The sequence below is a fragment of the Poecile atricapillus genome, chromosome 8 (assembly GCF_030490865.1).
Source record: "Poecile atricapillus isolate bPoeAtr1 chromosome 8, bPoeAtr1.hap1, whole genome shotgun sequence".
NCBI lineage: Eukaryota > Metazoa > Chordata > Aves > Passeriformes > Paridae > Poecile > Poecile atricapillus.
Window position 1 is genome coordinate 7,284,391 of NC_081256.1, and position 17,434 is coordinate 7,301,824.

At 53.2% G+C, this 17,434-nt stretch overlaps 1 protein-coding gene across 1 annotated transcript in view; it reads right to left on the reverse strand.

Annotated features, from left to right (window-relative positions):
* The window catches only part of EPHB1 (EPH receptor B1), a 77,758-nt gene that overhangs the window by 12,601 nt on the left and 47,723 nt on the right, over positions 1–17,434 (reverse strand). Inside the window, exons 4-12 of the mRNA XM_058843902.1 lie at positions 16,759–16,914; positions 13,838–14,173; positions 11,366–11,547; positions 9,589–9,751; positions 7,494–7,602; positions 7,222–7,286; positions 3,251–3,373; positions 1,912–2,159; positions 1,431–1,646 (exon numbers count right to left, since the gene is read on the reverse strand). Coding sequence (XP_058699885.1) covers positions 1,431–1,646; positions 1,912–2,159; positions 3,251–3,373; positions 7,222–7,286; positions 7,494–7,602; positions 9,589–9,751; positions 11,366–11,547; positions 13,838–14,173; positions 16,759–16,914 — 1,598 coding nt within the window. The remainder of the gene's footprint in view (positions 1–1,430; positions 1,647–1,911; positions 2,160–3,250; positions 3,374–7,221; positions 7,287–7,493; positions 7,603–9,588; positions 9,752–11,365; positions 11,548–13,837; positions 14,174–16,758; positions 16,915–17,434) is intronic.

Consider the following 17,434-nt stretch of genomic DNA (forward strand, 5'->3'; position numbering starts at 1 on the left):
ATGTGAGGAGGGGCAGCATGCACAGAGGGACTGCTGCCTGGGGAAGCTCCATAAAGTAACCACAAAAAAAGCCAAGGGAAAAGGAAAACCACAGACGTGCATGGGAATTGTCTGGGGGCAGGACTGCATTGTAAATCGTTTAGCACTATCATCTTCCGTAGCCTTTCCGAGGACGCGTCAGCCGCTCTTGAAGGATGAATGGCAAAAAATTTGATTTGAATAACTACAAATGGAGAAATTAACTGCTAGGTTGTTTTTCCTGCCTTTTCCCCAGAGCGAAAAGCCTGCTGTGGGAGGCAGAGTGATGCAATCGCAGGCACAGCATCACTTCCCAGCTGCCGGGGAGATCTATTATGGACTAAATTAAATAAAAACACAGATGAGATAATCTCTTTTTATCTCTGAAGGTGGGGAAAAGACTAATTCATGCCTCATCTCAGCAGCTACCACTGGGGTCTTTGAAGGAAAAATAAAAGCTGAGTGTCTGCTTAAAGGCTGCTGCCTGCAGGAAGGGTCTGGGCAGGGAGAGGGGCAGGTCTGGGGGGAACAGGAGCATCCCACTGAGCAGCGGGGGGACAGTGAGGGCTGCAACTGGGCCAAAACATTGAGTCAGCCTTAAAGGCATGTCCCTGGCCTTCCCATTTTGGCAGCTGGAGCCAGCCCTGGCACCTGGGCACAGCTCAGCAGCCCAAGGAACTGCTTTGGCAGGAGCTGGTGCAGTCTCGTGCCGGCACCCACCACACACTCTTCTGTTTAATCCATTAGATAAGGTCAGCGAGTTGCTCCTCCCTTTCCCCTCTGATCATCCTTAACACCTCTCAGGGGCTCACAAGCAGAACAGTGGCCATGGTGGGGAGCTGGGGGTCCCCTGGGGTAGCCAGGAGCAGGGGGAGAAGAGAGCTGCTGTTACCTACAAATGAGTTAATTAAGGAGGAGAAGGATGGCTGGGGAATGGCAGAGCTCCCATTAGGCTTGTTCTTTAATTTATGCTTGGAACAAGTTTCCAGCAGGGAAAAGCAGACCAGACCTGGAGTGCCGGGGGAAGGGGAGGCAAAACACCATCACTGTGCTGCCAGGAGCTGCTGTGATCTCCCTGCCTCCCCTTCCTGTCTCTCCAGGGACTCCTCTGTTCACCTTTCCTCCCCAGAGAAAAGGGAAGGGGCTTATCTGGAAACTGCAGAAGGCAGAAAGGTGCTTAGGGAGGAGGGAGGTGGAAAACTTCTAAAAAAGGAGGAAGAAAAAGGAGGGGAAAGAGAATAATTTGTGGAAACCACAGCCAGGACCTCTGGACCATGAACCTACGTGGTGGGAACACTCATGAGGTACTCCCACCCATGCCAGACTGTACATCCAGAACCTTTCTCCCAGGCTCAGCAGGTGCAGGGCACAGGGAACTCTGGGCAGGAGAACATCCTGTGGGAGGTACCTACCAAGGAGCTGGTGTAGGTGGGGTCAGACGTATCGTCCTGCAGGTAGCGCGAGAGGCCAAAGTCGGATACTTTGCATACCAGGTTGCTGTTGACCAGGATGTTCCTGGCAGCCAGATCTCTGTGCACATAATTCATCTCTGCCAGGTACTTCATCCCAGCAGCAATGCCTCTGAGCATTCCCACCAGCTGGATCACTGTGAACTGCCCATCGTTTTGCTGCAAGCAGAAAGAGCAGGCACTGGGGTGAGCACAGTGGGACCAAGGCCACTCACCCTGACCTCAGGAGGATGCTGCACCTCCCCAGAGGACTCCAGCTGCCCTGCCTGATTACAGCAGAAGTAAGCACCCCAAAACATACATTTTGGAGGTGTGGCACGCTCCAGCCAGCTCCCAAACTAAGCAAACAGACTGGGGTTTACAAACGGGACACCAACATCGCATTCCCAAATCCCACAGCCCACGCGGCCCCGCCTCGCCTCACCCGCAGGAAGGAGTCCAAGGCCCCGTTCTCCATGAACTCTGTGATGATCATGACCGGTCGGCTCTTGGTGACCACCCCTTCCAGGCGGATGATGTTGGGGTGGTCAAACTGCCCCATGATGCTGGCCTCGCTCAGGAAATCCCGGCGCTGCTTCTCCGAGTACCCAGCCTTGAGAGTCTTGATGGCCACATAGATCTCCCGCTTGCCTGGCAACTTCAGGCGCCCTTTATACACCTCTCCAAACTCCCCTGAGTGTGCAAGATAGAATCATTTAGGTTGGAAAAGACCCCTGAGATCACGGAGACCAACCTTTGATCAATCAACACCAGAGCTACCACCTCCTCCTCCTCCTCCTCCTCCACACTAAACATTGCACAGAGCAAGGGGTCCTTGCCCAGCTGAGAAATGGCAGCCAATTCACACTTCAACAATGCTTTCCTCTACCTGTCCTCTTTAAAAGGGCCAGTGTCTGCTGCTGGGGACATGTTTAGGTTTGCAACCTTCTCCAAGGTGACAGAGCCCAACATCGACACAGGCAGGGGCTGCAGCCACATGTGCAAACCCCCGCAAGGAGGATTTGCAGGGAAAGCGCATCCACATTTAAGGAGTACCTCAAATATCAAGTGTCTGTGTTGTTAATCTTGGCTGCCTTTCTGCACATCACTTATCTTGGGGTGGGAAATAATTGGGCTGTTTACGTTGCTGCTCTCTGATTTAAAATACAGAGAAAGCAGTAGAGCTTTCACTTCACCAAAACAAAATTTGCCTGTGGAAGGATTACATTTAAGCCATGCTTGCAGTCACTTTGCCTTGATGAGCAGCAAAGGGCAGGTGATACATTGCTGAACTTGATCCCAAACAAACTGACTAATTGCTTCCTCACAGCTTCCCCTCCCCAGCTTCTCACTTTCTTCTCTAAGAGTATGACACAGTTATTTAAAAATGGCAATAAAACAGCACAGATCACACACACATGCATGCATGTGTGTATATATACATATGTAGGGGAATATGGCACAGACTACAGTGAGATCAGGCTTTTCTTGTTATCTCCTGGAAAAGCCACATGGAAAATCCCAAGAGGCCCCATGGTCAGCTAGTGAATACATTCCTGGAGCCTTTCCCACCTCAGAGGAACTTTGAGAGCATTAAAAAACCTCATGTCCACCCTAACCCATCACAAACCCAGGAAAGCCTGATGTTTCAAGGTTTCTTTGAGGGCTTCCAGGTGAAGGACTGTGTGTGCTCCCCCACAAAGTTGCTCCAGGTGGGTGGACAGCCACAGAGGAGCAGCAGAGAGGGCAGGGCAGGGTGGGCAGCAGGACACAGAGAGACCCACCTGCCCCAATGACTTCCTCAATCTTCACAAAGGACACATCAATCTCCTTGGCGAACTCTCGGACGGCTTCGTTGGGGTCCTCATAGGTGAAGGGGTCAATGTAGATCTTCATCCCTGGAGACCCTTGTTACAGGGAAGATAGGAACAGCAAAAGGGAGAGAATTACAGAAACAGAGTTAATACAATTGTTTGGGTTGGAAGGAGCTCAAAGTTTATTCCATACCATCCCCTACGAGCAGGGACACCTTCCACTAAACCAGTTTGCTCCAAGCCCCATCCAACCTGGCCTTGAACAATGCCAGGTACAGGGGATCCCCACAGTCCCTGTGCAGCCTGGAAAACCAAGAGCAGTTGTACCATGGCCAAGAACTGGAGACCCTTCTGTGCTCACACTTTCCATTAAGTGGCTGCTATCACTGTGCTCACCTATACCACCTCCACAGACCCTTATCATCCTCTTTGGGCCACCAATTCACCCCACCCTCCCTTATACCTCCTCCTCCTCTCCCTCTCTGCTCCCCTCTCCTGTACCATGATCCTTCCTCTTCCTCCTCCATGGCAAAGGGAGCAGTCACAGACCTGGAGTACAGCATGCTGGCTTTACAGTGAAGGCTTTATGAGGCTCCACACGTTAGTGAAGAAATATTTATTTACCCAAAAAAGCCTTTGATGGCTTTGTGGCGACTACTAAATTGACAGAGTGCAGCAATTATAACCAACAACCTGTATGGATCTGTGAAATACGCCTTGGCTGGACGCCGGGACACACGTGCGGCCTCTCGCCCGAGGCAATGTGTGGAAGCAGGACCTGCCCAGGCTGCAGGGACACACAGAGAGTGGGCTCTTGCACTTTTCAAAGGGGGAAAAAACAAAAACAGGTCCCCAGATTTCCCGAATGGGTTTGCAGATGTCATGTTTGGATGTCAGGGGCTTACGGAGCTCCCGAGGGGCACGGTGGCAAGGCACAGTGAGGTCACAGGGCTCAGCCGGAGCCCGGTGCTGCACTGCCACCCAAAAGGTGGCACAACGGGCTGTGGTGTCCCCCTGGGCCAGGGGTCAGCTTCCCATGCCATTTCTCACCCAAAAAGTGGACTGAGGATGGCACAGCAGCCCCTCAAGGTCATCTCTGGAGGAGACCAGGAAGGACATCGCTGCCTGGCCCCCTCCCCAAGGCACTTCACCCTCACAGGGATTAACAGCCCCCAGTTACACTGTTCAGGACCTTTCCATGGCCATGATCCCATCACACCGGTGCTTCCCACAGTCCCTCCAGAGCCAGACACAGATGGATGCACGGACCACAGCATCACCTCTGCACCAGGAATCTAAATCAGCTCCCAGCTGCAAAACAACTCAGGAGGAGGCACGAAAGCCTCACAGTGGGCACTGCTGGTGACAAACAGCCACCTGGGGAGAGCTGCTTGTGGGGCATCGAGGACTCAGGAAGGACCAGGCAGGAGAATCCTCACCCCCAAAAGGGGCCTTTGGGGCAGAAGTTCTGCACCTCGGAGGCAGGGGAGGTTGCAATGAAGCCATCTGTGCATCTCCCAGTTCATAAATCCCTTTATGGCTCTGTCTCATACACTTTAACTGCCCCATAAATTCTTTTACAAGAGCAGCTGATGCTCCAGCCAGGATTACAAAGGGATTTACAGGATCGTAATGGAGACTAGCTCCCTGATCAAAATATTGAAAAAATACAGGAGAAAACAATGCCCAAGTTCCCTGTCCCCTGTCAACACAGGCTGGTTTTCAAACATCCTCTGATGTGCCCCAGGGTCTATCCATAGGCTCAGTAATCACCAGGATGAGCCCCTCTCATGCTTATCCCATCCAAATGAGGGATTGGGCACCTAAACCCACTCCTCATCCCTGCCAACATCAGCCCCTGGCTCATCATTCCCACACCAGCAAAAGCTGGGTGAAATTCTGGGTACTGGAGTGCACCACCAAAGGTACCCATGGTGAGCCCACCTGCAAAGAGCTTTGTGCTCTTAAAATCATCCCAAGAATCCTGAAAACTGGATTAGGCCATTTTTCACTACTGCAAACAAGGGCAAATGTTTTATCACTCTTCTAAAGTTGAAGCACTCTGCACCACGACCCTGACTCCAGTGGCCAATTCCTTCTGGCATCGTGTTTCCTTGGCAATAAATATCATGGGGACAGAGAAAAACCCTTCCTGCTGAATTGTTGGTGCTTCAACAGGGCGTTTTTCCTATTTCCCCAATCTCAAAGCTGCCAGTGAAGCAATGGAAGGGATAAACCACAAGAAATTACACCCCGAGAGACCCCCATCTCATCCCAAAATCCACTTGGAACACTCTGCCAGCAGCAGGTGATCCCAGGGGCTGCTGGAGGGATGGCAGAGCTGTGCTGGGAGGCTGTAATTGCTGTGCCACTGAACACATGGTGATTTGTTCCAGAGGATGCTCTCATTACTCCATTAGTTGCTCACCACAAATTTCCCACCTGTTTTGCTCCAGCCTCTGCACTGAGGGAGCGCCCGGTGGCTCACTAACCTTGACAGGGTATTGCTGGCACCCCGGATTTCTGACACCAGTCCTCACAGCCCCCGGGTTTAGAAACCCAAGACAGGCACATGCTTCACAGCTTCCCTACCTCAGTTGAGCATCCTGGATTTTGTGGCTCTTGGGGCCAGCTAGGGATGCATGTGTAGTAGGGAATGCTTCAAAACAAGGGGAAAATGTGAAAAACCAGTCTGCCTGCAGCCTGATGTGAGCTTATCCATCAGGCATCAAAGTAATCTTGCCCTGCCCCCCACAGTGCAGAAATGTGGAGAAAAGAGGGAGGAAAAGCACAGGTCTGTCATCACCCGGTGATGTTTGGAAAACAGTTTATTGTTTGCCAGGAGGTTCAGGGCTCCCCACAGTGCTGCCACAATATTGGGAGGGTTCAGTGTGATGCCAAGAGGGTCTAAAGAGATCCAGTGTGCTTTGCTCTCTTGGCTGGGCTCTCCTGCTTATCTCCAATCCCTCTTTAGCCCTCTCCAGCCCCCCCAGTTTTTCTCTGCCAGGCCGAGATTGCTCCATCCCCATTTCTCCCCTCTGCTCACCCATACTGCTCCCTGCCTTCCCTGCCTTCCCCACCCCTCCTTCCTCCATCCCTGCATCCCACACCTCTTTTCCCCAAGGAAGCACCCAGGATCAAGATAGTTCTTAACACAAGCAAATTGCACCTGGGCAGCTTCTTCAGGAGAGTGTAAATGGGATTTACATCCTGCAGGGATGGGGCATGGAACTGGTGGACACCAGGAAAATCCTGGCCCCCAAAGCTGCTGCTTTATTTTCATTTGCAGTGCTGGCTGCTGGCGGGGCACCAGAGCAGACATTACACACAAATACACCTGGAATTAATTCTGGTGCACAGCTCCACCAGCTGCAGAGGTCTCCTAGGAAAAGCTCAGGCTGTCCTAATTGTTTGCCAAGGGGATCAGCAGCAGTTAAAAATTCCCAGTCACTGGCTGCACATCTTTTCCAGAGCAAAGTACAGGGCAAGCATCAGCCACACAGCCAGGACAGCAGCAGTGCCAGCCACCAGCACTCACACCCCAGCCATGCTCCCAGAATCCCTCTAAGAGCTCAGCATTGATTCAGACCCAGGCAGAGCCTGGCAGGAGATCAGGGGCTCATCCTCCCTCTGAACACCACCTCTCTCCCTTCTTTCCTCCTTTGGGAGTCTTCACAGCATCTTCTCCCCATCCCTTGTCCCCTATATGCCCCCTGCCCCTGACATACCCCCAAATCCATCATTATTCCCCAAATCCCACCCACAGTGCTGCACAACTGCAGCCCGTCCTCCCCCACACCCTGACAGACACGTGTGGACCTCTCCAATCCCACCCCATGTCCTGTCCATCCACCATGGATGGAAGGGGAGGAGTGGGGCACATGCTGGGTGCAGGTTTGGGAGCGTCTCCCCTGTCTGCTTTTCCCACTTTTCCTGCTCACCTCTGCCGGTGCTGTAGTGCTGGAGTTTATCACTGTACACTGCCTCCTTGCTGTAGGCGCGCTTCCTGGGAGAACAGGGGAGAGAACAGCCAGGCTTCAGGGATCTGCAGCTACTGGTGGCCCCAGCCCGCTCCCCTGCCAGCAACACTCCATGAGCAGCGGCATCGTGCTGCTCCCTCTGGCCTCATGGGTCCCCCATCCCACCCTTCCCACTCCTAATCTGCACCTCAGCACCTCCACTTTCCAGGGACACTGATCCCACAGGGACCCACCTGCTGCAGACGATGGAAATGGCCACCAGGGAGACGATGAAGACCACCCCGGCCGCCGCAGACCCCGCGATCAAAGGCAGCTGCTCTCTCAGCTCTGACTTGTAATCGTCTGTGAGAGAAGAGGGATGGGGTCAATCCTCCCTGGCGTGCTCATGGAGTGAGAGCAGCCTTTGGGAAGGGATCCCCTCTGACTCCATGGGTGCTGTTCCCAAGGTGGTGGGACAAGGGGGATCCAGGCAGGGGGTTCAGCTGAGTGCAACCCATGTTGCACTGGGTACAGATTGTCATGCTTGGCTCACACACCTTTGGCTTAAAGACAGGGGAAAGGAAATAACGCGGCTTTGTCCATGGCTTTGGCACTTAAATAAATTAATTTATTGAGCAACCTGATCTACCAGAAGGTAGATCTCTGCACATGGCAGGGGGTTGGAACGAGATGAGCTTTAGGGTCCCTTCCAACCCAAACCTTCTTGAGACTCTATGACTGCAACCTGTTGGCCAGTTTGACCAATTTTAACAAGGGGTCTCACAGACACAGAATTCCTACAAGTTGTAGGAAAGGAGGAAAAACACCATTAATAACCAAGCCAGGCAGAGAATGCTGGGCCAAGACTTCACCCAGATCAGACATCAGAGTCCACCACACAATGGTGAACTTTGGGAGTGAGGCTCTGGAGAACCTGGGAACCCTTGCCACAGGTCTGCTCGTAGGTTTTAATATCTCAACATGAGACAAGTCCTTTTGCAGAGCCATGGCACCCACAGCATCCCTTCCCACCAAGCATCCCTCAGAACCTCCTTTGTCTGCTCAGCACCCCCCATATCCTTCAGCAGCAGGTTGGGGTGAAAGCCAAGGCACTGGGAGGACTGGGAGGACCCCCAAAAAGCTACTGGCACCCTCCATGTGTCTCCCCATTTTTCTGTGCCACATCAGTGGTGTGGGTACTCTCAACAGGCAGTATATCCAGCAGATCCCACATTCCTGAGGCTTCTGTAGCATTCCAAAAATACCCCTCTCTCCAATTGCCCCATCAAAATCTGCCAGGCTGTGCCAGCAACCACATGCAAGGGTTAAAATAAAACTCATCCAAAAAAAGCATTTAGCACCCTTTTATCTGTATTTTCTACTCTGCAGTTAATTACTGGCAACTAGATTTATCTCTTGCATGCTGCTTAAATCCTGAGAAATTCTCATCTAACAATCAATTATTATTTAATAAGCTACACAATCCATTCTTATTAAATTTCAATTAATTGCTTATTTGAGGCAGGATTTTTCTTCTCGCTTCTCTAATCCTGAATATTTGAGGCATTGGAGGGGGGTTTATTACCATTTCCTTCCCTTTGGTCACCCAGCATGGTTTTCCTCTTCCCACCTCAGCTGGCACTCGACATGAATGCAAGCACGGGGTGACCCATTTTAGGGAAGAAGAAAAGGTTTAGGAAAGACAGGCAGTGAGGCTGGGAGCCATGGATGTCACCTAAGCAAAGAAGGAACCACACCAGCAGCAACAGGGAACGGGCTCTCAGCTGCCCCAGGGTAGGAGGACCTGCTTCATGCACCAACTTCTGGATAAGTGCTGAAGCTGGGATTAATGGAAAACACTCCCATGAATTGGCAGTTTCTAAAGGAAGCCAGTGTTTGTGAGTGCAGGGAAGGGCTGGGGCCAGAAGAAGTCACAAAGGAGAGGAGCTGGCCCAACACATCCCTTTGGCATGGGAAATCAGCTTTCAGATGGATCTGACCATCCCAGCTTTGCCCTGACGGCTCAGATGGACTCCAACTATCCCAGGAGAGCATCCCAGAGCCCTTCCTCCAAGGGTCTACAACCCTCCTCCCACCCCATCACACTGTGCCAGACCCACAGCTGCTGCCAGGGCCTTCTGCCCCCACAGCTCAAGGCAGCAGAGACAGAAATAAATAGCGGGGGAAAACCCAGAGCTGGGAGATGGAGGGCGGCTCACTCCTCCCGCCGGCGGCTAACGAGACACGGCCGTAAATCCCCCGGCCCCCGCCACGCTGCCCGCCGGGACTGAGGTTTGCGCAGACGAGCTCCTTTAACCCAGCGAGAGCACGAGGCCCGGCGGGACTCACCGTCCGTGAGGGTCTGGAAGCACATCTTGCCGCTGTACTTGCCGTAGCCGGCCACGGTGCGGGCGCGCACCTGCACCACGTACACCATGCCGGGCCGCAGCCCCTCCAGCCGCGCCGTGTTCGTCTGGCTGCGCGCCATGGACGAGTTGTACTCGTTGTGGTCCTGCGGGCACCCCGAGAGAGCCACGGTCAGTGCGACAGGGACGGGGGGCAGCGGGAGGATGGTGGGACTGCAGCCCATCTGGGATGGGGCTCGGCTGCAGGGGGATAAAGGAAAGGCTCTGGTTCTGCTTCAGGAGCTGTGATTGTTCAGCCTGGATAAGGCTTTGGGGTGACCTAATTGTGGCCTTCCAGTGCCTGAAGGGAGCTACAGGAAAGATAAGGATGGACTGTTTATAAGGGCCTGGAGTCACAGGACAAGGGGTAATGGCTTCCCACTGACAGAGAGTACATTTAGGTTGGATATTCGGAAGAGATTCTCCCCTGTGAGGGTGCTGAGGCCCTGGCACAGGGTGCCCAGAGAAGCTGTGGCTGCCCCTGGATCCCTGGAAGTGTCCAAAGCCAGGCTGGATGGGGCCTGGAGCAACCTGGTCTAGTGGAAGGTGTCCCTGCCCATGGAAGGGGGTGGAGCAAGATGTGCTTCAAGGTCCCTTCAACCCAGGACATTTTATGAAACATCCCCAGAAGGAACAGGGGAGGCTCTTGCAGCATGTGCCTCCCAGGCAGCCCCCTGGTCCCACCAGAGCAGGCAGAATGGAGTAGCAGAGGGAAACAACAAGATCATCCAGAGCAAAAACAATTTATGAACAACAGATTCCTCCTCTTCAAGTGATTGACGTCCTTGTGCATTTCAGAAACATCCCACAGTTATGGAAACCCAGTGTCCCTGCCCACAGCATGGGGGTTGGAACTGGACGATCTTTAAGGTCCTTCCAACCCAAACCATTTTGTGATTCCTCTAAACACCATAATGTGCCCTATGAGAGCCTGCTCAAGCAGGTTCAAGGGCAACTCTCTGCTGAGATCCCCAGCCCCTGCAGTCCTGCTCTACAGGCACAGGTCCTTGGCCTAGACCTTGGTGGAAAATTCATGTGTCTCTACTCTCATTTTTTACCACATTCCCCAGTGCTTTGCTGGTAAGAGGCCACTGGTGAGATCATCTAATTATTCCTACTTAGAGGAATTCATTAGAGCTGGCGAGACACAGGAGGGATGGAACAGCTTGGGCCGGGCACGGTTCATCGCAGCGGTCGGGAGCGTGTCCCCTGCAGGACAGGACAGCTGCCAGGGACAGGACCAGTGGCAGGCAGTGACCTGGGGCAGGGACAACCTCCATAACCTTCCCTGGTCTTCTCTAATCCCCTCCCCCTCCTCCTGATGCCATCCCCATGATTCAGGTCCCTGCTCATCCTAGCAAATACCAGAGCCAAGGCAGCCACGGGCACTGATGTGCTGGACAAACGCTGCCACGGGCAAGGACTGGCTCGGGTTGGACAGAGCTCTGAGCAACCTGATCATCTGAGAGGTGTCCCATGGCAGGGGGTTGGAACTCGATGAGCTTTAAGGTCCTTTCCAACTCAAACTGCTCTGTGATTTGGACTCTGTGATTTAGCATCTGCAGTCACAACTCACTCCTACCTTCTGGAGGCAGCTCGGGTGACCTGGTGCCTGTCCTACCTGACCATTCCCAGCAGAGCCTGTCCCAGAGCCCATCAATGTTGCCCCTGCCCCCGTGCCCCCAGCCCAGCCACCACAGCAGGGCTCCCCCTGGGCTCACCGGGGCCGGCCTGGAGCCCACGGTGCTGCCGACGTCGGGCGTGCAGATGCGGCTCAGCTTCTCGTAGTAGCGGATCTCGTAGTCCAGGATGATCCCGTTGGGCTGCTCAGGCTGGGGCCAGGACAGCGTGATGCTCCTCATGGTGGCACTCACCTGGTGCATGATGGGCACGGTGGAGGGGGCTGTGAGGAAAATTAATGGAGAGGGGTAGGAAGAATGGCTCTGAGGAGAAGGGAAATTCCCATTGCATCCCAAATCTCCCGTGCCTGTGTTTGGCTTCCCCATGGGACCAGCTCACTCATTAGCAGTGGGAAGACCGACATCTCAGCAGCTTTACATGGAAGCAGAGCAGCAAGCCACAGAGGGAATTCTGCTATTTAAACCAACTTCTCCCTTTAATTAGGGGCTTGGAAATCCTTGGTGTTCCTTCTCCCTGGGACTGCTTGCTCCAATGATGTCTCCCATGGTGGGAGAGACGCAGCAAAGCTCTCCCCAGCGGGGCAAACCAAGGTTTGGTGACAGGGTCCAGCTCTGTGTGACATCTTTTGCTGTAACAGCCTCTCTGGGGAGCCAGCACTCGGCACGCGGGGAGCTGTGCCACAACTGCTCCCTGCAATGCTCTCAGAAATGGGGTGTGGGAGCAAAAATCTGCCCACCCTGAGGACAGTGACAGGGAACCAGGGCAGGGACACCCCAGCCCAACTCTGGCTCCAGAGAAGCTGTTGGGGCTGCTCTTAGGGGCTTTCAGGGGATGCTCATCCCCAGCACCCAAAAGTGCTTCTCCCAGGAAAACAGCAACACTGTCCTTCCACCATTAGGGACACTGAGGCACTAAATCAGTCAGGAGACCCTTTTCCAAATGCTTTGTGCAGTCCAAGCTATATTATAAGGGGCAGAGCCAGCCAATACAGCCCTGATCCTGCACTTAATCCTATCAAAAGAAAGGTATCCAAAGTATCTGTTCACACCCAAAGGGGCACTGGTATGTCCTGTACACAGAGTCAGCTCCCAATCCAGCCACCTCTGCCCTCCTCCTCCTCCTCACCATGCCTAGAGTATGGGCAGTGCTGGGCAGGGAAAATGCTGCCCTGTGTGAATCCAGGGAATGCCTGAACCCAGCACAACCAACCTGGGGCAGGGGATCATGCCATGAAGGGAATCTGGGGGCGGCAGAAGCCCTGCTTCTCATGGTTCTAATGGAAGATGTTGATAGTTCAGCACTACCTTTGTTTACCCAGAATATATAATCCTATTTTTTTTTTTTTTTTAATCTCTCCACATCTGCTCCAGGAAGATGCTCAAGGGCTGAAATTAAGCACTCTGATTGCTGTTTTATTAACTCCCACTAGCTTGGATGGGGCTGGGAAAACATTTGGAAAAACCCACTGCAAAGCCAAAGAGATTTTAGAGGGAGAGCATCAATGGCATGGATATCCCTGGTGAATTTCCATCAGGTTACCCCACAGCCCAGCATTTCCTTGTTTGTAATCAGCCTCTGCAAGACAAACAGGGACCATTGGGGTACAGACAGATGAGGGTGACCTGGCTGTTTCCAGCTCCCCATGGTGGGAGAAGAGCTAAGAAACACCCCAAAAATCCACCCCAGGAAAAGAAAAAGCCTGGAAACAAGAGGCAGGTTTGGCTGCACGTGGTTCAGCAGACAGCAATGCCAGCCAGACACAAGTGTAGATTTGCATTCCCTGGAGCCAGAAGCCTGAAATATTTACACTAGTTTACACTGAAATATTTACACTGAAATATTTACACCAGGTTTCTCCACTGTGCTACCCAGAGGAAGCAGGATGGCGAAGGCTGCCTGCCCTGGCACAAAGCAGGAATTCCCATTCCCCTTTTAAACCCCAAGCACATGGGTTTCCATCCCCTCAGATCCTCAGTGCAGCCCAGGACCAGTTGCCCCCTTGCCATCTGCACACCCAATCCACCAGCATCCCTGTTTGACCCAGAGCTGATCATTCAGCTCCTGATGCCTGACTGGGGACAGGAAAGGGAGCAGGGGAGCCTGGAAAAGGAGACAAGAGGAAAATGATGGGAGAGGGACATGCCAGAAAAGACAGAGCCTGGGCTCAGCCCCAGGATGCTGCTCCCTCTGTGCTGTAACAGTCAGGCTGTGTTTCAAGGCTGGATTCACCCCATCTCCCTTCTCCCAACTGGGAAAAGGGGAAAGGTGGTGATGCCTTGTCCTCCTCAAGCAATCTAGAGTGGGATAAAAGCAGGTATCAGGTGACCCTTCCACAAGCCACTCACCACTGCCCAGGGCACAGGCAACCCTTTCCCTATCCCCATTCCCCTCACCCCCTCTTCTCCTGGCCTTTCTCCCCACTCAGGCCTGGGGGCACCACAGCCATCACACACCCTCACACCCCGGGAGCCTTTCCTTTTGGACACAGAGCTTGACTCCACAGGGAGCCGGCAGCGGGACAGCCAAACCCCCCGGCATCACCCGGCTCTCACCGGCCTGGTTGGTGGTGATGTTGACGGAGACGTGCTGCTGTGGGAAGGGGCTCTTGTTGGACACTCCATTGACCGCCTGGATCTCGAACGTGTAGGGGGTGTGAGCCCACAGGTTGCTGATGAAGACACGGGTGTCAGTGAGCCCCAGCTGGCGGGGGACGAAGTCCACGTTGTCGTCGCAGCGGGAGCAGGCGCGCCGGTCCGAGCGGCACTTCTTGCACACGATGTTGTAGGTGACGTCGTCCCGGCCGCCCGTCTCCCGCGGCGGGTGCCACTCCAGGATGATGGACGTCTCGTTGACGATGGAGATGACGTTGCGGGGGCCGGATGGGACACCTGAGGGAAAGGAGAGGCATTCAGACAGGTCCTTGCCCTCCCGTGGAGGCTCCAGCAGAGGACACCCCGGGGCTCTGCACTATCCATCACCTCCTCCTTCAGGAGGGATTTGGTGTCCACAGCTTTGCTGAGCTCAGGGTCAGACTTTCCACACTGGCAACACCAACCACCTGCACTGCAAACAAGTTTCCCAGATGGAGATGACAACTCCCACGCCACAAACCCACTTAAGTCTCCAAAAAACCTCCCTGTGGAACGCACACAGATCCATCCATGAAGATGGACCCATTTTAATCCCATCAGGAGATGCTGAGATAACTGCAGTGCTCACGTGGAGAAGCACCTCGAGCAGATTAACCAAGCAAGAGAAAAATCACTTAGCCAGCACCATGAAGAACCAGAGAAAAAGCAGGAGAGGAGAGGAGAGAGTCAAAAATGGAAAGTGGTTATTAAGAGTTCGATATCTTAAGTTGGAAACCCGGGAATTTCCCAGCATGGAGGAAAGCCAGCACCACTCCATGGTTTGCAAACAGCTCCCATGTTGGACAAGAGATGAAAACTGCATTGATCAAAGCCATCAGGAGCCATCACAAATGCTTCAGAGGGTGGGAATTGAATGCAAGCACTGCTGGATTGGGGCTGCAGTCAGTTCAGGAGGAACCCAGGAGAGCATCACTGAGGTACAAATACATGTCTGCACAGATTCAGAGAAGGATGTGGGGTCAGCCAGGATGGCTCCAGAGACAAGACCACAAAATTCAGCTGCTTGGTTATATTAAGTAAGGGAAGAAAGGAATTCCTCATGCTGTCTGGGCTGGGGGCTGCACTTCCAAGAAAGAAAAAGGACTTTGCCATACAGGGGGCAATAAAAATGATGGAGGACTTGACCTGCAAGGAAAGATTAAGAGAGAGAAGCACACTGTCTTGGGGAAACCCATCCCACGGGAGCCCTCCTCACATGTGTGTGTGCACCAGGGAACATCGTTAGGGCGGTGGATAAATCAGCCCCGTTCGTGGCCAGGGACAGGCTGGACAGGGGCAGATTCATCAGCACCATGGTGATGTGGCTGGTGGGATGGAGAGGTCATTCTGCATGGAGACACCCTGGGAGCCTCTCTAAGCTGCTGGCGTGGATAATGCAGATGAAAGATTTTGTTCAAATGTCTGGAGAAATGACAGCCTTAAAAAAAAAAAATTTAAGATAATGGAATTCCATTCCCTTTAACTCTTTTCCTCTTTAGGAGTAAAAGTGTCTGTTATGGAGCAGCCACCAGTGCAGCATCCTTGCTGGAAAGGGCTTTCCTGTATCTGAGGCACCGCAGAACTGCCAGGCTCCCCCATGGTGGAGATGTCAAAGAGAGTTACAGGTGAACTGTAGGGACCACAGCAGGGGCAGGAGCAGGGAGAAGGACCTTGATTGCCCAGGGGAACAAGACTGCAGGATCAATATTAGTGAGTTACCCCAAAAATCTGCAGCCTGTCTCATAAGCCTTAATCCAAATCTTCCCTCCATACCTTAAGCAGTTAATATCTTTTCAAGGAAAAGGAAAAAAACCTGTATTTCTTTCATTTCCCAGTAGCAAACTGCTACCTCCCCAAATTCTTCCCACTTTAATTGCAGCCCCTTCCCTCCTCTGCAGGAGCCCAGGAACTGCAGGGATCACCCTGGAAGGGTTCCAGTCCAGGGCACTGCCTGCAGCTCCACAATGTTATGTACTCCTCTGACACAGAGAACTTCGTGGATGAACAGCTTGCATCTCTGATTGGAGCACTGCAAAATCAAGCACTGGTGAGAAGAAATAAAAATCAGCAAAGAGACTTTTTTCCCTGTACTCCTATAGCGCAGCACTGCTGTAAATCAGTTATGTAACGAGGCATAATAAAGATCTGTAGATTATCTGTAGTTGTGCAACCTGCTGAATACCTGTATGAGAGCTCAGGTGATCCAGCAAAACACACAAATCCTTTCCTTGTTTCCTTGCTGCGTGTTTTGGGCACTTCCCAGCATGGAGAGCCCCAGAGCATCCATGTGCTAAAGCTCCATGATGGGCTGGTTCAAGGGCCTGCAGTGTATCTGGGGGTGAGCTGAGGCCTAGGTTTCCAGCAGGATGAAGAGCACAGCAGCTCTTTCCTCTCTGCTGGGCTCTTTTCCCACCAAAAGACAGGCTTGAGGACACTGCTGCCATGCCAGGCAGCTCGGGCAGGCAGCCGAGCAGCGACGCATCGCTGAATACCAATGCTTAATGCAGCCTTCCCCCTATTAAAAAATATTCCATCTGCAAGACCATGAACAAGACAGCCAGAGCAGATAACTTTAAATCCTAATTTATCCTGGGGACTATCTCCCTGCCATCACCACCGCTGCCTGGGTGATGTATAAACTCCAGAGGCTGCCAGTCAGGTGGGATGTGGGGCCATCCCATCCCTCACCACCCCACCCAGCCACACTCTTGCTCCCATCCACAGTGTTACAGGGGGAGAAAATAAAATAAACTCCACACGGATTGAGACTTTATCCCTGCTGCTGCCCCAGAAGAGAGGGGAGCAAGACCCTGCAGAGCCCCCAGCCCCGATCCCGTACTCACTGGTGCAGGCGGCGGCCGGCGGGTCGAAGTCTGCGCGGTAGTAGCCATTGCGGCAGGCGCAGACCGGCGAGGCCTCGGCTGTGGAGCGGCTGTTCGGGGGGCACGGCACGCACAGCCCCGCACCCTGGCTGGCCTTGAACGTCCCTGCAGGGCAGGCTGCAAGAGAGAGCACAGCACGTGGGTCCTGAGCTGTTCCAGGATGCAGGAGAAAACAGGTCCTGTCTTTGAAATGGGGTGGAAAGGGAGAGGAGAGGGAGAGGGAGAGAAGGAAGAGGAAAGGGAAGAGGAAAGGAAAGAGGAGAAGGAAGAGGGAGAGGAGAGTGAAAGAAAGAGGGAGAGGAAGAGGAGACACAGAAAAGCTTCACACTTGTATCAGTGCTAAATGGGGTGGCACCTTCCCATGAATGTAGGATAGCCAGAATTTTCCATGTTGGCTATGGATTATTCCTGAAGCCACTAGACAAACACTGCAACCACATGGCAACAATCTTTAGCCAGGTAGAGCAAGGGGGCTGCAGTAGCTGCTTTGCTCCCCACTGCTCGTACCCAGGCAAGGGGATGGCAGGGGGCTGTGGGACCCCTTGTCCCCAACAGCACCCTTGGGGACATGGACAAGAAGGGGCAGGACAGTGCTCCTCTTCTGCTGATGGGTCCCTTTCCACCAACCCCAACAGCC